General features: G+C 46.3%; 1 protein-coding gene across 4 annotated transcripts in view; it reads right to left on the reverse strand.

Moving 5' to 3' along the window:
* The window catches only part of Cfap46 (cilia and flagella associated protein 46), a 79,515-nt gene that overhangs the window by 58,551 nt on the left and 242 nt on the right, over positions 1–20,722 (reverse strand). For all 4 annotated transcript variants that reach the window (XR_015636609.1, XM_087583143.1, NM_001447241.1 and 1 more), the window contains 10 exon segments: positions 20,500–20,624; positions 20,125–20,256; positions 19,640–19,704; positions 17,589–17,753; positions 16,545–16,668; positions 13,593–13,687; positions 12,662–12,772; positions 8,367–8,466; positions 3,076–3,174; positions 2,302–2,492 (listed from right to left, as the gene is read on the reverse strand). Coding sequence is in view for 3 of the 4 variants with exons in the window: in XM_087583143.1 (XP_087439269.1) it covers positions 2,302–2,492; positions 3,076–3,174; positions 8,367–8,466; positions 12,662–12,772; positions 13,593–13,687; positions 16,545–16,668; positions 17,589–17,753; positions 19,640–19,704; positions 20,125–20,256; positions 20,500–20,624 (1,207 nt within the window). In the remaining variant the exon portion in view is untranslated.

The raw sequence follows: 20,722 nt of genomic DNA on the forward strand, positions 1-20,722 counted from the left end.
TGAAAGTATCATTTAACATTCTTGAATTACATGAAAGTTTTAAAAGGCTCCTGAGATATTATAATCAAAAATGCTAAAAAAAAATTAAAGAGGCACGCTTGGAAATAGGGAAAGATGCATACAGAGAGCCACATTGCACCGGACTTCCCTTCAGTGGTCATAGAGACCAGGAGAATGAAGCCCTTCAGGTGTTTGAAGAATGCCACACCTGCCAGTCCAGCATCCGATAGCAAACATGTTCTCTGAAGCTGAGACGGTGCGGGACAGAGTTCATGTCCACTAGCCATGTCCTGTTCTGCAGGACGGCCACCCCCTGCCCTCTGCCCCCCAGCTGGAGAATTCTGCTCTATGGAAGAAGGAGATGATCCTGAGATTTGCAAAAATGAAGTGGACATAAGAGGCCACAGTTTTCCTAGGATGAAAAGGTTGCCAGTAATAGGCATAGGCTAGCTGTGGGGCAGGACCATGGCGGCAAAGGCTGGCATCTCACGGGTGGGGAGAGGGATGATGAGAACTCAGTGCCCCATGCAGGCTGAGTGAGGTAAAGGAGGCCCCCACAGTGGCCTTAGAGGAGCCCTTCTCCCAAGAGACACATAGAAGTAAGAAAGCTAACAGAAGGAAGAGAGGGTTCTAGAATAGCTAGTTAGCTCTGGGGGATAGAGCTGTGGGCAAACTGAGAGAGGAAGGGTACTCACTTCAAAGCAAGGACGGTAGACATGTGCAACAGTGGGCACGGACGGGGAGCAGGCATGTTGGGGTCTGCATCAAACAACATAGACTGCCAGGCCAGGCAACACAGCCTTAGTGGAGAGTCCATCTGCCAGGGTGAAGGGAATGAGGTAGCCTCACACCGTGGCTGGGACATGCGGTGCTCCCCTTCCTGGGATCTTTACAACTGACAAAAGCAGGGATGTACAGCACGAGCCACACAGCCACCCGAGCTCTGGGGAAGGGCTTGCCCATTTCAGTCCAGACGTAGGGACTATCTCAGACTGAAGAGCTTCCCAGAATACAGACAACTAGACAAGCCCCCCTCGGGGCCTGGATGATCTCACCGTTGATTATGGGCACCAAGACAAGTAGCTGTATCAGCAGTGCTGGAAAGGGAGCTTAGAAAGGCACCTCACGACTAACTCGTAAAGCCAGTGTGACCTCTGGAGTGGAAACTCCTGGTTTCTTTGGAAAGTTAGTTATGACAGACAATGTTTTGCTGGGGCACACAGGTGAAAGGTATCTTGCTAAAGCAGACACCTGGTGAGAGGACGTTTTGCTATAGCAGACATGAGAAAGGACCTTTGATGAAGGAGTGTAAATATGACCCACAGACAGTGGGAGACGAGCACTGAGCCTTGGTTTGGTTTGCTCCGCCTCGCTAGTCTTCACTTATGACACGCATGTATTGGTTTGTCCTACATAACTTTGTTGAACTGAACTTGTGGTAACACCACCATTGAGAGAAACTTGCCCAAGAACTGCGAGTGAGGTTCCTGCAGAGTTTCCCAGCCTCACCTCAGGCCAGTTGGTGTTCGTGCCTGGTGTCTGCCTGCCTAGAGAACCAGTCTGCAGCTGCTGAGTCGTATTTGGTGTTGGCTATGGGACGGAACTGCAGCCAAAGAAGATTGAGGTCACCCCCAAGGAACTATCGCTGAACAGGTCCACTTCCCCCATCCTAATAACTTTTCTCCTCCGCTGCCTCTGCTGTGGTGGGCTAGAGGAGAGGCTGAGCCCTTATTAAAAGTAGGTTGCCAAAAATGTGTGCCTACAGACCTCGGTGTCAAACTGACAGAGATATAAGATCTGAGCAGGCAGGCCACAAAACAGAGAGACGAAGTAACATCAACAGCCCAGGAAAGATGCTTGCTCACAAAGGGAAATGGAGAACACCTAATGTCAGATATGAATATGCGTTCGCAGTACAGCTGACGTCAAGGGATCAGTACAACCAAGCACTGGTGTGGATACGGAATGAGAGACCCTGCAGTGAGCAAAGGGAGCTACACTCAGAAGAAGGGTCTCTGGCTTATGATGATAGCCTGCCCACCACCTGTCCACAGTGGCTGTTGAGAATACATTCACGAGTCTCTGCAGACAACCCCACCACCACGCTTTGACGGATTCTATATCTAGGTGGCCTAGGTGACTGGAAGGCATCATCTGAACAGGTGAAGCTGGGCTTGTGTTCAGTCTACCCTACAGGTGATGGTGAGAACTGGGTGCACACATCCTGGGCTCTATTTATAGTACTAAAAAAAAAAACCCTCTATTCCAGTCCTCCCCATGTACAGAACAAATGGCGCCCACCTATCAACTTTCTCCAGAATCTCGGCGATGTTGGTCAGCGGCTTCCGGAGGTGGTGCCTCAGGTTGCGCTGCAGCAGGGGTAGGCAGATGTTCCACTGTGCGGTGCACAGCACGTGGATGGTCGTGGGATTACCCAGACGAATGGCCCGCTGCAGTATGTTGTCCAGTCTCTTTATGATAATCAGCTGCTCCTGTAAGGGGCACAGTGAATGACTGGCTGAGGGCTGTGAGGCTAGGATGGGAAGCCACCCATGGTCACCACCTGGAACAGCCAGTGCTGGGGACAGCAGTCAGAGGAAGAGGCAGATTATGGGGTCAGACGTAAGCCATCCCCAGGTCATCCGATCCCTCTAGGGATGCCACTATGATCCTCCCTGTCCTGTAGCAGGCTCCTTCTAAGACATTCAGGCAAAAGGCTTAGACATGGCTATAGCTCACCATGTTCCTTGCATGAGTGGAGTCAGAGCCCATTTATTTCTAACTGGGGTCTACCTGGTAGGGCTTACACCTTTCACTCACTACTGGAGAAGAATCACCTCTGGTTTGTATGATGGGTCCTTCCCAGCAGAGAGGCTGGACTTTCAGGAGCTGTGTGACACACTCACATCCTCAAACCACACACTTACTGTCTTCTCAGACACCTCTCACCGCCATGGCCTCTGGCTTCCTGCACCCAGGGGCCTCACGGCTATGCTGCACTAGTGTCCTTAAACCTGCTCTGACCCCAGTGATACTCCGGTCCAGGGGACCTCGAACTTGGGCTTAAAGCTTTACCTCGACGGCTCCTCGAAGGTACAGTTTGAGCTTGCTTTCCAGTCTCAGAGCATCTAATTCACACTCCAGACCTTCAATTTCTAGCAGCTTGCTAGGATCCTGGAGATACAGATGGAATTTTGAACACAAAGACGTTAATGACGGCAAATCATGCACATTCATCAGCTTTGAAGACAGTAAAAAGCCTTGAATCCCGGCAGAAACAGAAACCAGAAAATGGACAATCAGAGAACAGCACAAAGTAGGAGAAAATGTATCAAGTCTCAAAAGATACAAAGGGAGAAAGACTTTTTGAAACCTTTTTTTTGGGGGGGGGAGGGATGCATGGGCACCTCACTGATTTCAGAGGACCTTGAATTTTTCTTTCCTTTTACATTTTTTTTCTCTTTTTTTAAAATGCAGGTCTCACGTTATAGCTAAGATTTCCTTGGAGTACTCTCTTCAGCCCAGGAAGCCCTTGAATTCACACCAGCTCTGCCTCGGTTTCCTGAGATTAACAGGAGTCAGGCACCACACATGACCTAAGTTCAAACAAAACATTGTGTGCATGCATGTGTGTGAGTGTGGAAATCAGAGGGCACCATACTAGAGCCGGTTCTCTCCTCCCATGATGTGGGATCAAACTCGGATCATCAGGTTTGGTGGCAAGCACCTTTGCACACTGAGTCATCTCACCACCCTCTGGTTTAAAATTTTCTCCTTTTTTTTCTAACTGAGAAATTCATACATGCATACAATGTATTTTAATCAAATTCACCTCCATTCCCTCCCCTCTCTTATCTCCACCAGCTCTATTCCCTTCAAATTTCATGTATTGACTTCTAAAAACTACTTTTGTTATATATTGCATCTCATTTTCAGTTTTCCCTCCCCCTTCTCTTTACAGTCCCTCCCCTACACCTCTCTTCTCCCTCAGATCCACTCCTCCTCCGTGTTCCTTCAGAAAATAGCAGCCCCTCAGGGATATCATCCGAACATAGTCTATCATATCACAATAAGACTAGACACCTCCCCTCATATTAAGGCTGGACAAGGCAATCCAGCAGGAGGAAAAGGGTCCCAAAAGCAGGCAAAGAGTCAGAGACAGCCCCTGTTCCCACTGTTAGGAGTCCCACAAGAAGACCAAGCCACAGAACTGAAACATGTGCAGAGGGATTAGTCAGACTCCTGCAGGTTCCAAGATGGTCATTTTAGTCTCTGTGAACCTTTATGGGTCCACGTTAGTGGATTTTGTGGATTTTCTTGAGCTGTCCTTGACCCCTCTCACTCCTACAATCCTTCCTCCCTTTCTTCTGCCATAGTCCTTGAGCTCCACCCAGGGTTTGGCTGTGAGTCTCTGTATCTGCTCTCATCAGTTGGTGGCTGAAGCCTCTCTGATGACAATTATGCTAAGCTCTAGTATACAAAGGATAGCATCATTTCATTGACTTTTTCCCCCAGTCATGTTAGCCTAGGTCTCTGGGCTGTCCAGCCTCTCAGTCCTGGCCCACCAGTCAGTGTCAAGAGTGAGCTCCCTCTCACAGCATGGGTCATAAGTTGGACCAATCATTGCTTGGCCACAATTTCTATGTCACCGTTACCCCCACATATCTTGCAGGCAGGACAAATTGTAGGCCAAAGGTTTTAAGGTTGGGTTGGGGTTCTAATCCTTCTACTGGAAGTCTTGCCTGGTTACAGGAGATGGCTGGTTAAGGGTCCCTAGCCCCATTGCTAGCAGTCTTAGCTAGGGTCGCTTTCATAGATTTCTGGACGTTTCCTTTGCACTAGTTTACTGCCTTGCCCCAGAGAGGACCCCCAAATGCAGTTGTCTCTCACAGTACTTTCTCCCTCCATCCTTGCCCAAACCTGATCCCTCCTGTTTCTGTCTCCCCCATCCACTCAAGACATACGTTCTATTTACCCTTCTCAGAGAGACTCATACATTCCCACTCGAGCCCTCCTTGTTACTTAGCCTCTCTGGGTCTGTGGATAGTAGCACGGCTATTTTGTTACTTTACAGCCAGTGCCCACGTATAGGTGGAACTATATTTATATATAGGGTCTGAACTACCTCTCTTAGGACGATTTTTTTCTAGTTCCACCCATTTGCCTGCAAAGGTCGTGTTTCTTTTAACAGCTGAGTGACACTCCATTGTGCATATGTACCATATTGTCTTTATCCATTCTTTGGTTGAAGGGCATCAAGTTGTTTCTGGTTTCTGGCTATTATTAAATAAAGCTGATGTGAACGTAGTTGACAAGTTTCCCGGTGGTAGGGCGGAGTGTCTTTTGGATATATACCTAGGAATGGTATAGCTGAGTCTTGAGGTAGATGAATTCCCAACTTTCTAAGAAACCACCGTATTGATTTCCAAAGTGGCTGTACAAATTCGCCCCAGCAATTTGGGGGTGTTCCTCTTGTTCCACACCATCACCAGCATCTGTTGTCTCTTGTTTTTTTTTCTTTTTTCTTTTTCTTTTCTTTTTTTTTTTTTTTGTTGTTGTTGTTGATCTTAGCCATTTTGACAGGTGTTAAGAGTCATTTTGATTTGCATTTCCCTGATGGCTTCAGGACATTGAACCTTTCTTTAAGCGTTTCTTGTTCATTTAAGATTCCTCTGTTGAGAATTTTCTGTTTAGATCCATACCCCATTCAGTCGGATCATTTGTTTTGTTGGTCTCTAGTTTCTTGAGTTCTTTATTTCGGATGCTCGCCCTCTGGTGTTGCCTTTTTTAACCCACGCAGTCCACTTACTACTCTTAGCACGTGCATTGGTGTAGAGTCCCCAGAGTACGGGGAGCCTCCCAGAGATGACAGCCCTGAAGAAAACCGATCCCCCTCCTCCTAGAAGCCATCAGTTGCCAATATCCCCTCAGCTAGGCGTGGGACCTTCTGATCTCCATACTTCACGTTGATATTTGTGTCTGGCTTGATCTTGTGTGGGTCTGGTATATGCTGACACAGCCACAGTCAGTTCATATGTGTGACAGCCCGTAGTAGTCAACTACTGTCTCTGGTTCTTACAGTTTTTCTATCTCCACTTCTACAATAATCCTGAACGTTGAGAAGATGGGATATGATACAGATGTCTCATTTAGGGTTGAGCACTCAGCAATTCTGCAGGTTGAACACTGTGGGACTCTGTGTTAGTCATCTACCTCAAGCATTCCTCTCATAAGGTTTAGCGATGCTCTTATCTCCAAGGATGCTGAACCTTTAGGCACCAGTTTATTGCTACTTCCATTCAGAAGAATAGAAACTGAAGGTTCTCTCTGAGAGCTGTTGCCTGCCTAGCCCTGGACTCTTGACCGTATTAACAATGTTAAGCGGCATGAGTTCTGCCGTGTGGAGAGGCTTTAAACGTGATCAGAAAGTGACTGGTTCCTACCATAACCTCTGTGCTGATAGTGTACCAGTGGGCATATCTTGTCGGGCCTGTTACTATTGTGGTTCATAGGACTCGCGGCTGGGTGACAGTGGGTTGGAGGGCTTGCCTACTGGGTACGATGAACCTGCGTGATACTTCTGAGTTTTCAACCTGAAGATCCAGAGTCTGGATCTCTGGCTGAAGAGGGCAGAGATGTCTACTGCCTTACTTCTCTAGGTAAACTGTTTCCCCAACATGAATGCTGCCCTGGAGTGGATGTGCTCATTAATGCTCAGCTAAGGGGTCACAGCAGCTTCCCCGTGTGCTGTCACTGCTCCTACCCTTCTGTCTTGTGACCTGCATCTGACTCATCCCCACTACAGCCCTGCTGCCAGGCTGATGCACCAGGCTTCGCCTGGGTCTCTGTTCCTGGTAGTGAAGCTGCACAGGACTTTCCCTCCTTATCTGCTGCCCAGTGCCTTGAGGGCTGTAGTTCCTTGTATGGTGTTTGGTTTTCAGGTGCTTTGGACTTGAGGACAACATTGCTGCATCTCTGCTCTGTGGGCCACAAGGTAGACTCCATTGCTGTCTCCCTTTGCTGCTTTACACAGTGAAGAGCTTACTTGCTCCTGGACAATCTGGACAGAATTATGTTTTTGCTTTTGTTTGGCACAGATGTTTGGGCTTGGTGCTTCTTCCTCCTGGGGTGTGTTTTCCTGCTGACCTTGAAAGTGGCCTGCTTCTTTGACTCTCAGCCTCAGGTTTCTGTAGGCCACACAAGGAGCTGCAGGCCTGAGAGCTGGCCATCTTCAGCAGGCTAGAGACACTTTCTGACCACCTCTTAGGCATCACGTTCTGTACCAGGAAGTAGGGGCAAAGTGGAGAGAAAACCAAAGTGTCCAAGAAGGCCATGCCCCAGCAGGGAGGATGGACAAGGATTGCATGGTGGAGTATACTTCTAAGGAAGACCCGAGACAATTTACCAGTAAAGAATAGCCAGTCTTCCCTGTATTCATACCAAGGAGCATAGCAAAGGATGGATGTTCTCTGGCCAATTGAGACATCTGTCCTAGTGGGTAAAGAATAGAGGTGTTTTCCCACAGGAAATAAAAACAGAGCACACAGAAAACAAGATGTAAAAAGTTGGAGAACTTACTGACACTGATGCGCTTAACTAAAAATACAAACACATCTCCTTTAAGTATGCATGTATGAATAACACTCCTTAGACACGTTGAGGTGGAGGTCTCAGATCACTGAGAAGAAGATGAGGGGGGTGTGGACTCGGTGGCACAGTACCTCCGAGCCTCCCCTGCCTCTGAGTTAAAGATACCAGGACAAGCAGCCGAGGCTCACTACCAAGAGACCCGAGCTTCAGCAAGGCAAGGTGGAACCAGGAAGATCTCGGGCCTCCTTGGGATGTGGGCTGGGGGCTGCTTCACAGGTGGTAGAGAGTCTTGAGGATGGGTAGTAGCTTGCTCCTGTCAGCATGAGTGCTCCCAAGCTTCCCCTGGACGTCAAGATTGTCATAAGCATAAAAATCATTACAGTTACAGTCCCTCGGCAATCCAGGTTACTGAAGAAGCCCTGATTGGTTTAGACACAGAATCTCTGCAGTAGTCCTTTGTGAAGTAAGAAAAATTAAGTATGATTTAGATGTCCAGAGGTCAGGGGGGCATGGGATATATCGTTACTACTATGAGTATTATATAGCCCTTCCCTGAACTAGAGGGACAGTGGTGGCACACAGGCTAGAGACAGTGACAGAGGCGGCAGGAGAGACACAGGTGCAGATCAGCAGAAATGGCTGGCACACTTCTGCAGGAGGCACAGGCTGAGGATGCAAGGCCTTTCCCACCAACTCTTTCTCTTTCAGCCCTGGACCCATAGTCCTATGAGCCGCCCCCAATAGCCACCACTCCAAGCCAACTCTAACTCACTCACTTCGTTTTCCATTTTCTTCAGGTATATGAGGCAGTCACTGGCTATTTTCTCGTTTTTCAAGGTCAGACACAGGCGGCCCAATTCAAAAAGCAAAAGGATTCTGGAAGGAAAGGAACAGGCTCCATTCAGCACGGGGCAGGCACGGACTTGTTTGGCAGAGGCAATGTCAGCTGTGCTCCACTGTGACAGTGGCAGGAGCTGTGCTGGCCCGGGCTGCTAGCTGTTGTAGGACCCAGAGTTCTCCACAATGTTGCATCTGTCCCTACTGGACACACTGTACCCATCCAGGGCTCCACGCCATGACACTGGGTCACCACGAAGTCCCTACTTGTGCAGTTGATGCTGCACAGAAGACATGGTACAGGTTCCTCCTGCCTGTTGCAGGCCTATGGGATATCATCAATGTATTCACCACCTCCAGTCTGAGTCTCAGTGGGTGATGCTAAACATGTATTAAAGTGCAGGGACCAGGGATAGACAAACTATTTTGACAAAAGAAAAAAAAATGATAGAGGAAACTGTCAATTTTCTTTTTACCATGTATGCTGTGGTGCACACAAGTATGAACACACACACACACACACACACACACACACAGAGTGTTATTCTATATGTTTTGAGGTATGGTAATTGTTTTTTCTTTTATTGGATATTTTTAAATTTACACTTCAAATGTCATCCCATTTCCTGGCTTCCCCTCTAGAAACCCACTATCCCATTCCCCCTCCCCCTGCTTCTATGAGGGTGCTCCCACTCCCTCCCTCTTCCAGCCTGACATTCCCCTATACTGGGGCATCGAGCCTACACAGGACCAAGGCCCCCTCCTCCCACTGATACCTGACAAGGCCATCTTCTGCTACATATGCAGATGGAGCCATAGGTCCATCCCTGTGTACTCTTGGGATGGTGGTTTAGTCCCTGAGAGCTCTGGGGGTCCTGGTTGATTGATATTGTTGTTCTTACGGAGTTGCAAACCCTTCAGCTCCTTCATTCCTTTCTCTAAGTCCTCCATTGGGGAACCTGATCTCAGTCCAATGGTTGGCTGCAAGCATCCACGTCTGTATTTGTCAGGCTCTGACAGAGCCTCTCAGGAGACAGTTATATCAGGCTCCTGTCAGCAAAGTACTTCTTGGTATCCACAATATTGTCTGGGTTTGGTGGCTGTATGTACATGGGATGGATTGCCAGGTGGAACGGTCTCTAGATGGCCTTTCCTTCAGTCTCTGCTCCACACTTTGTCTCCGTATTTCCTCCTGTGAGTATTTTTTTTCCCTTCTAAGAAGGTCTGAAGCATCTACACTTTGGTCATCCTTCTTGAGCTTCATGTGGTCTGTGGATTGTTTCTTGGGTATTTCGAGATTTGGGGCTCATATTCACTCATCAGTGAGTGCATACCATGTGTGTTCTTTTGTGATTGGGTTACCTCACTCAGGATGATATTTTCTAGTTCCATCGATTTGACTAAGAATTTCATGAAGTCATTGTTTTTGATAGCTGAGTAATACTCCATTGTGTAGATGTACCACATTTTCTGTATCCATTCCTCTGTTGAAGGGCATCTGGGTTCTTTCCAGCTTCTGGCTATTATAAATAAGGCTGCAATGAACATAGTGGAGCACATGTCTTTGTTATATGTTGGGGCATCTTTTGGGTATATGCCCAAGAGAGGTATAGCTGGATCCTCAGGCAGTTCAATGTCCAATTTTCTGAGGAACCTCCAGACTGACTTCCAGAATGGTTGTACCAGTCTGCAATCCCACCAACAATGGAGGAATGTTCCTCTTTCTCCACATCCTCGCCAGCATCTGCTGTCATCTGAGTTTTTGATCTTAGCCATTCTCACTGGTGTGAGGTGAAATCTCAGGGTTGTTTTGATTTGCATTTCCCTGATGACTAAAGATGTTGAACATTTCTTTAGGTGTTTCTCAGCCATTCGGCATTCCTCAGCTGTGAATTCTTTGTTTAGCTCTGTACCCCATTTTTAATAGGGTTATTTGATTCTCTGGAATCTAACTTCTTGAGTTCTTTGTATATTTTGGATATTAGCCCTCTAGCGGATATAGACTTGGTAAAGATCTTTTCTCAATCTGTTGGTTGCCAATTTGTCCTAATGACAGTGTCCTTTGCCTTACAGAATCTTTGCAATTTTATGAGGTCCCATTTTTCAATTCTTGATCTTATAGCATAAGCCATTGGTGTTCTGTTCAGAAAAATTTCCCCTGTGCCCATGTATCTGAGGCTCTTCCCCACTTTCTCTTCTGTTAGTTTATTTGGAGGTCCTTGATTTACTTGGACTTGAGCTTTGTACAAGTCAATAAGAATGGATTAATTTTCATTCTTCTACATGCTGACCACCAGTTGAACCATCACCATTTGTTGAAAATGTTATCTTTTTTTTCACTGGATGGTTTTAGCTCCTTTGTCAAAGATCAAGCGACCATAGGTGTGTGGGTTCATTTCTGGGTCTTCAATTCTATTCCATTGATCTACCTGCCCGTCTCTGTACCAATACCATGCAGTTTTTATCACCATTGCTCTGTAATACTGCTTGAGGTCAGGTATGGTGATTCCCCCAGAAGTTCTTTTATTGCTGAAAATAGTTTTCGCTATTCTGGATTTTTTGTTATTCCAAATGAATTTGCAAAATGCTCTTTCTAATTCTGTGAAAAATTGAGTTGGAATTTGATGGGGATTACATTGACTCTGTAGATTGCTTTTGGCAAGATGGCAATTTTTACTATATTAATCCTACCAATCCATCAGCATGGGAGATCTTTACATCTTCTGAGAAATTCTTCAATTTCTTTCTTCAAAGACTTGAAATTCTTGTCATACAGATCTTTTGCTTGCTTGGTTAGAGTCACACCAAGGTATTTTATATTATTTGGGACTATTGTGAAGGGTGTCATTTCCCTAATTTCTTTCTCAGCCTATTTATCCTTTGAGTAGAGGAAGGCTACTGATTTGTTTGAGTTAATCTTATATTCAGCCACTTTGCTGAAGTCGTTTCATCAGCTGTGAGAGTTCTCTGGTGGAATTTTGGGGTCACTTAAGTATACTATCATATTATCTGCAATTAGTGATATTTTGACTTCTTTTCAAGTTTGTATCCCTTTGACCTCCTTTTTTGTTTAATTAATCTGGCTAGGACTTTAAGTACTATATTGAATAAGTAGGGAGAGAGTGGGCAGTCTTGTCTAGCCCCTGATTTTAGTGGAATTGTTTCAAGTTTCTCTCCATGTAGTTTGATGTTAGCTACTGGTTTGCTGTATATTGTTTTTACTATGTTTAGGTATGAGCCTTGAATTCCTGGTCTTTCCAAGACCTTTAACATGAAGGGGTGTTGAATTTTGTCAAATGCTTTCTCAGCATCTAATGAGATGATTGTGTGGGTTTTTTTCTTTGAGTTTGTTTATATAGTGGATTACTTTGATGGATTTCTGTGTATTGAACCATTCCTGCATCCCTGTGATGAACCCTAATGATCATGATGGATGATCATTTTGATGTGGTCTTAGATTCAGTTTCTGATATTTTGTATTAAGTATTTTTGCATCAATATTCATAAGGGAAATAAGTTCTCTTTCTTTGTTGGGCTTTGTGTGGTATAGGTATAAGTGTGATTGTGGCTTCATAGAAGGAATTGGGTAGTGTTCCTTCTGTTTCCATTTTGTGGAATAGTTTGGATAGTATTGGTATGAGGTCTTCTATGAAGGTCTGATAGAATCTGCACTAAACCCATCTGGACCTGTACTCTTTTTAGTTGGGAGACTTTAAAAAAAAAGATTTATTTATTATATACAAATACACTGTAACTCTCTTCAGACATACCAGAAGAGGGCATCAGATTCCATTACAGATGGTTGTGAGCCACCATGTGGTTCCTGGGATTTGAACTCAGGACCTCTGCAAGAGCAGTGTGTGCTCTTAACCACTGAGCCATCTCTCCAGCCCCGGTTGGGAGACTTTTAATGACTGCTTCCATTTCTTTAAGGGTTATGAGACTGTTTAGACGGTTTATCTGATCCTAATTTAACTTTGGTACCTGGTATCTGTATAGAAAATTGTTCATTTCCTGCAGATTTTCCAGTTTTGTCAAATATAGGCTTTTGTAGTAGGATCTGATGATTTTTTGAATTTCCTCAGTTTCTGTGGTTATGTCTCCCTTTTCCTTTCTTACTTTGTTAATTTGGATACTCTCTCTGTACCCTCTGGTTAGTCTGGCTAAGGGTTTATCTATCTTACTGACCATGTAGGTATCTCTCTGTGTACAGCTAGAAGAGAGTCACACTTACTTTTCCTCTTGGATGTGAGGGGACTGTTGATGATGGTACTGACTTAAATTTTTATACAGTTTCTTCAGAATTTGCTCCAAATTTTCCGGCAAATCGTTTTTATCCAGTTTCCTGGAATTGATGGAAATGCTGAGTCACCAAATGTAAATGCCGAGTCGCCCAAGCATCCTGCCATATTTGTTAAAAATGATTCTCAGGGAAACTGAAATCAAGGAGCCAACCCATGCTTCTTACAGAAGGGGAGGTGGGTCTGAAAACACCCCATCTCCTTTCTTCCTGTCTCATTTCCCAGGCAAATTTTCCTACCTCCTTATACTTCCTCTCGGCAGGCAATGCTCCTTTCCTTGTATCACTGCAGGGAAACTCCAGGAGACAGTGCAAGGGCTTGTCTACAGAGTCAGCACCGTCCCTAGGATCCCCTGCCCTGGGACACATTGGACCTCATCCTCACTTTGCTATAGGACCTGAGACCAGAAGTCTCTCGGCATTATTGCCTGGAGGTCAAAAACACCCTGAAGTAAGCCATTCTCCGCAACCTCAAAATCCTGCAGTCTCCTCACTTACCTTAGGACAGGACATCTTGCGCCTCACTCACCCTGGGACCAAGCATGCCGTTCTTCTCATTCTCCTCAGTCTTAAACGCACCAGGGCCTCCTCATGGTCTACCTCACACTTCATCTGGCAGGACTCTCTTCACTAGCTGGTACGCTGACTACTTCGTTGGTGGTTTTACTGCACCCCACTTCCCAGTAGTGGGGTGTGGCAAATGGGGCCTACTTTAGATCCTCCCCCACAAAATCTTAGAGCCACCTCCTCTTGGGAAACCCCTGTAGCCCTATCTCCCAGAATTCTCTTTCTGACAAAGGCATCCCAGAGGGGCAGCACTGCTCTGATCCCAGCCTGAGAAGCTCAGCCTTCCCAACCCACTTACGCTTTCAGTGAATTGATGTGGTAAGTGACAGAGAGGGTAACAGAATGCTTCTTCTCTTCCCTCAACATTTCATCATCCATCACTTCATGACGAACCTGCCAGGGACACAACCGAATGTTCCTCTACGTTCAGTGGAGGACTCGGAGTTTGTGTCTAGATATGATCTAATCCCTCCTATAAAATTGGTATTTGTAAAGAGAAACAAGCCGAGAAAGAATTAAGGGAAACGACACCCCTCGTAATAGACCCAAACAATATAAAGTACCTCGGTGTGACTTTAACCAAGCAAGTAAAAGATCTGTACAATAAGAACTTCAAGACTCTGAAGAAAGAAATTGAAGACCTCAGAAGATGGAAAGATCTCCCATGCTCATGGTTTGGCAGGATTAATATAGTAAAAATGGCCATTTTACCAAAAGCAATCTACAGATTCAATGCAATCCCCATCAAAATACCAATCCATTTCTTCAAAGAGTTAGACAGAACAATTTGCAAATTCATCTGGAATAACAAAAAACCCAGGATAGCTAAAACTGTCCTCAACAATAAAAGGACTTCAGGAGGAATCACTATCCCTGAACTCAAGCAGTATTACAGAGCAATAGTGATAAAAACTGCATGGTATTGGTACAGAGACAGACAGATAGACCAATGGAACAGAATTGAAGACCCAGAAATGAACCCACACGCCTATGGGCACTTGATTTTTGACAAAGGAGTCAAAACCATCCAATGGAAAAAAGATAGCATTTTCAGCAAATGGTGCTGGTTCAACTGGAGGTCAACATGTAGAAGAATGCAGATCGATCCATGCTTATCACCCTGTACAAAGCTTAAGTCCAAGTGGATCAAGGACCTCCACATCAAACCAGATACACTCAAACTAATAGAAGAAAAACTAGGGCAGCATCTTGAACACATGGGCACTGGAGAAAATTTCCTGAACAAAACTCCAATGGCTTATGCTCTAAGATCAAGAATCGACAAATGGGATCTCATAAAACTGCAAAGCTTCTGTAAGGCAAAGGACACTGTGGTTAGGACAAAATGGCAACCAACAGATTGGGAAAAGATCTTTACCAATCCTACAACAGATAGAGGCCTTATATCCAAAATATACAAAGAACTCAAGAAGTTAGACCGCAGGGAGACAAATAACCCTATTAAAAAATGGGGTTCAGAGCTAAACAAAGAATTCACAGCTGAGGAATGCCGAATGGCTGAGAAACACCTAAAGAAATGTTCAACATCTTTAGTCATAAGGGAAATGCAAATCAAAACAACCCTGAGATTTCACCTCACGCCAGTGAGAATGGCTAAGATCAAAAACTCAGATGACAGCAGATGCTGGCGAGGATGTGGAGAAAGAGGAACACTCCTCCATTGTTGGTGGGATTGCAGACTGGTACAACCACTCTGGAAGTCAGTCTGGAGGTTCCTCAGAAAATTGGACATTGAACTGCCTGAGGATCCAGCTATACCTCTCTTGGGCACATACCCAAAAGATGCCCCAACATATAAAAAAGACACATGCTCCACTATGTTCATAGCAGCCTTATTTATAATAGCCAGGAGCTGGAAAGAACCCAGATGCCCTTCAACAGAGGAATGGATACAGAAAATGTGGTACATCTACACAATGGAATATTACTCAGCTATCAAAAACAATGACTTTATGAAATTCGTAGGCAAATGGTTGGAACTAGAAAATATCATCCTGAGTGAGGTAACCCAATCACAGAAAAACACACATGGTATGCACTCATTGATAAGTGGCTATTAGCCCAAATGCTTGAATTACCCTAGATGCCTAGAACACATGAAACTCAAGACGGATGATCAAAATGTGAATGTTTCACTCCTTCTTTAAAAGGGGAACAAGAATACCCTTGGCAGGGAATAGAGAGGCAAAGATTAAAACAGAGACAGAAGGAACACCCATTCAGAGCCTGCCCCACATGTGGCCCATACATATACAGCCACCCAATTAGACAAGATGGGTGAAGCAAAGAAGTGCAGGCCGACAGGAGCCGGATGTAGATCTCTCCTGAGAGACACAGCCAGAATACAGCAAATACATAGGCGAATGCCAGCAGCAAACCACTGAACTGAGAACGGGACCCCTGTTGAAGGAATCAGAGAAAGGACTGAAAGAGCTGAAGGGGCTCGAGACCCCATATGAGCAACAATGCCAAGCAACCAGAGCTTCCAGGGACTAAGCCACTACCTAAAGACTATACATGGACTGACCCTGGACTCTGACCTCATAGGTAGCAATGAATATCCTAGTAAGAGCACCAGTGGAAGGGGAAGCCCTTGGTCCTGCTAAGACTGAACCCCCAGTGAACTAGATTGTTGGGGGGAGGGCAGCAATGGGGGGAGGATGGGGAGGGGAACACCCATAAAGAAGGGGAGGGGGAGGGGTTAGGGGGATGTTGGCCCGTAAACTGGGAAAGGGAATAACACTCGAAATGTAAATAAGAAATACTCAAGTTAAAAAAAAAAAGAGAAGAAAAAAATTGGTATTTGTAATGAAGACAAATTCTCACTAAGTTCTATACATCTTTATATGTAACTTCAGCTGATTCTGTACAACCAAATCACCAGGTGGTAGACACTTGGAATATAGCGCTGTAGTAAGCATTAGTCCCACAGATTCTCTGTTAGTCGATTAAAAAGTTGATGCAGTTGCAGGAGGAATATTTAAGCATAGAAATGAATGGCCATTGCCTTTTTACACAAGAGGGATTGCCCACTCTTTTCATTGTTTTTGCCTTGTTCACATATGCCTATGCTTCTATCTACCCTCAATCAGTGGGCTTGTCATTGTTTTGTGCACAGTTTCTGAACAATGACTTTTAACAAAGCCATTTAACATGGAACAAAGTCATTGAACATTTAACAAAGACATTTAACAAAGTTGTTGCCTCTCTTTTCAAAGCGTCCGTTTACCATGGTTGAGAACATCTGCCGGTACTTGTGCGGCACTTGGGTTTTGACGAAGGGCGCTGCCGTCATGCAGAACCTGGTAGCATCCTCCTTTCTTCCAGCTTGCAGGTAACATTCTAGAAGTTCTCTGGACATCGGAGAACAGCAGACATTAGCCTTCTTAGACTCTCTTTTGTGGCAAATCTACAGGTTCTCAGGCTTTGCAAACTCTGTGTTTTCACAAACTTTCAAAAGCTTCCGGCTGGGGATTTAGCTCAGTGGTAGAGCGCTTACCTAGGAAGCGCAAGGCCCTGGGTTCGGTCCCCAGCTCCGAAAAAAAGAACCAAAAAAAAAAAAAAAAGATGAACACAAAAGCTTCCCAGGGGAAGCTCATGACAGAACTCCAGGATCCACCTGCTCAGTGCAAAGCCAGCGGGAATGGGAGAAATTCCTGCTGTCAGCACAGACAACTATTGGCACTTTAATTAAGAGTATTTACAGTTGACACTTTGAAGAAACATCTCATTTACATCAATTTCCTCTTTGAGGTTTCCAAATGGCCACAAGCAGGTATACCAACCCAGTAGACTGTGGTCTGGACTTGGGCTGGCATCTTTGGACCTGGTCTCTTGCTTGTAGCAAGGTCATTGTAAAACCTGTGAAAGACCCCCTCTAGGTCTCGCTGGCACAGTGACCAGTTATTGGCTGATAGTCTGTGGCTTTTGAGCAACAGCCCTGTACTGTAGCGCCCGTGCACAGGCCCCTGGGAACCCGGATGTGATGCTCACATTGGCATAGCCATTTGCCAAAGTGCTTACCAAAACCACACCCACAGCCAAACCCACCCCACCAATGTTTTAGAAGCATGGGCCAGGAGGAAAGGCCGTGTCCTATTTCCTTTACTTTGAATCCTGATTTGTCTTTAAGGCCTGTCGCAACATCCATAGATTTCTAGAAAGAACCTGCTGACAAGTCAGAAACTCAAGCTGTACTTTGGAAGAGAGAGAGGTCTTTATGAATCATAATAAGGGATTTGTCAGGGCTGTTAGGGCTACCACCCCCACTCACATCATCAACTCTGCCCTCCACTCCTTGTCCTCCTCTTCTGTCTGATTTAACACGTTGACAATTTGAGAGAGGCTGGGAATCACGAAGTGGTGATATCCAGGCTTGAGGAATGGCCGCACCATGCGCCAGTAGAGAACAGAAGCATTGAACACCAAAAAGTAATACCTGGGTAGGAAGCAAAAGTCAGAATGCTAGAGGCACAGGGCTGGGGGTGGGTGCTGATTCCTGAACCCATTCAGAAGGGAAGTGAAGATCACCATTAGATGCAGGCACCTCATTTAGAATTCTCCTCTCCAATCTGCATCGGCACCAGGATGCAGAGCCACCTTGACAGCCCTTTCCCACACGCACAGTGGCTGTCTCACTCACAGTGGTAATAACAGGTTACCTGTCTGGACTAGGTTCAGTCTTTCCACAAACTAAGCACAGCCTATGAAAATATAGTCGGAGCAAGAAAGAAAAGAACATGGAAGGCTTCCTGGAGGAGGTGACATCCTACTGTGACCTGGAAGAAGTCCAAGAATCAGCCAGGAGCTGAGTGGGCAAAAGGTGGTAAGACAGATGAGTGTGTTGAGGTGGAAGTGAGGGACTGTAGGACAGACTCCATGTCTGAAAGTAAACTCTTGAGCAGGGTGTTGAAGATGTATGAGAGCTACCTCCCACATCCTCCTCTGAGTGGAAGGTCAGCATCTGAGACAGTCACATGGGGCACTTTTTTTTTTTTTTGGTTCTTTTTTTCGGAGCTGGGGACCGAACCCAGGGCCTTGCGCTTCCTAGGTAAGCGCTCTACCACTGAGCTAAATCCCCAGCCCCGGGGCACTTTCTTATTATAAAGCCACTCTCTGGAGTGGGCGGGCAGGCTTGGCATTCTATTACTGGTTGGTCACTGTGATGGTTTGTGTATGCTAGGCCCAGGGAGTAGCACTATTAGGAGGTGTGGCCCTGCTTGAGTAGGTGTGTCACTGTGGGCGTGGGCTTTCAGACGCTCATCCTAGCTGCCTGGAAGCCAGTATTCTGCTAGCAGCCTTCAGATGAAGATGTAGAACTCTCAACTTTGCCTGCACCATACCTGCCTGGATATTGCTCTGTTCCTGCCCTGATGATCATGGACTGAACCTCTGCACCTGTGAGCCAGCTCCAATCAAATGTTGTCCTCATAAGACTTGTCTTGGTCATGGTGTCGACTCACAGCAGTGAAACCCTAGCTGAGAAGGCACTGGACAGGCCATTGATGTTCAGTATCCAGGAAGGAGGGAGAGAAACCAAGTGGCCATCAGTCAGACCAGTGAGTCCCAGTCACCTGTTTGGAGCATCTATAACTGTCTCCAAGACTCTTGCAAGAGGGACAGGGTCAGGAACTGGAAGGTTCTGTTTGGAAACATTCACTGGCCTAAGACCTCTGGTGTAGCATTGGCTCCTGGATCCTGGAGGGAAGGCCTGTGGGGCTGGAGCCTGGACCCTTGTGCCTGCACACTGTGTAACTTGAGAAGGATGTCAACCGATGAACAACGGACACAGGCAGGATGAGTGACAGCCCCTGCTAATGTTGGGTCCTACTGCACGTGCGCCAATGACAGTGTATGCCACCTTAACCGTTTCAATAATCAAATCTGGGTTTGGGTTTGGGTGAAAAATCAAAGGCAACCACCAAGTAAAAAGCTGCGCTGAGTCACAGCTCCAGGCGGGAAGCCTTGGCTCAAGGCCAGAGGTTCTACACAGAAGAACACAGCAGTGTGCCCTTCTCAATTCAGAGAGACCCGAAAACCAGTTCTTGGGGACAGGTTGGGAAGGAGGCTATAGAGAAAACACTTTGACGGCCATCTACAAACTCAAAGGCCCCTAAGCACAGCAAAGGATGCCGCTTCTGGGAAGTCTGCATGAACATGGCTGACTCTCCCAGGTAATACGACAAGCCTACATCCTAACACCATTACAAGCATAAAACAGAAGGGAGAGGGATGGATGTCATAAAACTCAATTAACACACTTGGTTCTGTGGGGCACCTGAGTCTTAGGCAATCGAGTAGGAGCGGACAGTTCTGCATACCTACCTCGGTTCTCCTTTTGCAAAGTTGATAGCCTTCATGTACTGTGTCACACAATTTTCAAAGTCCTCCTAAAACAGCAGAAAGAACACCCAGGTGAGCCGATTTTGCCACCCAAGCACCCATCACCTTGATTCCTGTCATCTGATGCAAACTGGTTGTCACCCCAGCTTATGCACAGCCGGGGTGCAGCGGAGACTGGAGCAACCACAGCTGCCTGTGAGCCTGGGCTCCAGACTCTCTGACCCCTTCCTCTGCTCAGCTCAGGGAGGGATTTGGGGGAGAGAAGACGGAAAGGTCAGAGGTGGAAGGTCATATGGGCTCACGTCAGGCACCTGGAGAGAAAAGCGCAAACAGGCACCGTCGACATTTTTTGCATCACTGTGAATGAGAGGCTGGGTCCCAACTCCGTGTTGCTTTAAAGCTTCTCTAAGGCCTGCCTTGCTGCCATCCCTGGGGTTGGGGTGAGACGTGAAAGGGAGTGGTCTTACCACATTTTCCTCTGACTGTGGGGCACAAAGCTGGGCCCTGCACAGGTGCGCTCGGCCCAGGAACTGAGTGACTGGTGCCTTCACTTTGAAGTACATCTGGATGCAGTCTTCGCTCATCTCAGGCTCTTTCATCTGTAGGAGATTGAAGCCAGGAAAAGGAAGGAAGATGCCCAGGAGGAAGCAGCTTCAGGTCACTGATGAGGCTAGTTTAGTCATTTCCATACCCACTACACTCATCAAGTGTCCCATACACACACACACACACACACACACACACACACACACACACACACACACACACACACACACCGCGCTGTTTACACCAAAAGATGTGAAGGTGTTGTGTGCCGGTGACAGCCAGGCCTAGGGCTCCACCTTGAGTGCCTGCTCTGCACACAGCACAAACAGGTCAGGGCTGAAGCTCTCTGTGGGGTCAAGCTCCGACTTTCCCAGGTTTGCTGACTTGATCAGTTCATAAGCTCGCCGCAGGGCAGTTGCATCTATCAGGCAGAGAATCAGCAGAGTGTGTTAGAGAAACAGTTCACAGTCCCCGAGAGAGCCTTTCGGGGACAGGAACATGGGTCTGATTTCCTGGCCA

The sequence above is a fragment of the Rattus norvegicus genome, chromosome 1, assembly GCF_021556685.1.
Source record: "Rattus norvegicus strain SHRSP/BbbUtx chromosome 1, alternate assembly SHRSP_T2T, whole genome shotgun sequence".
NCBI classification, from domain to species: domain Eukaryota; kingdom Metazoa; phylum Chordata; class Mammalia; order Rodentia; family Muridae; genus Rattus; species Rattus norvegicus.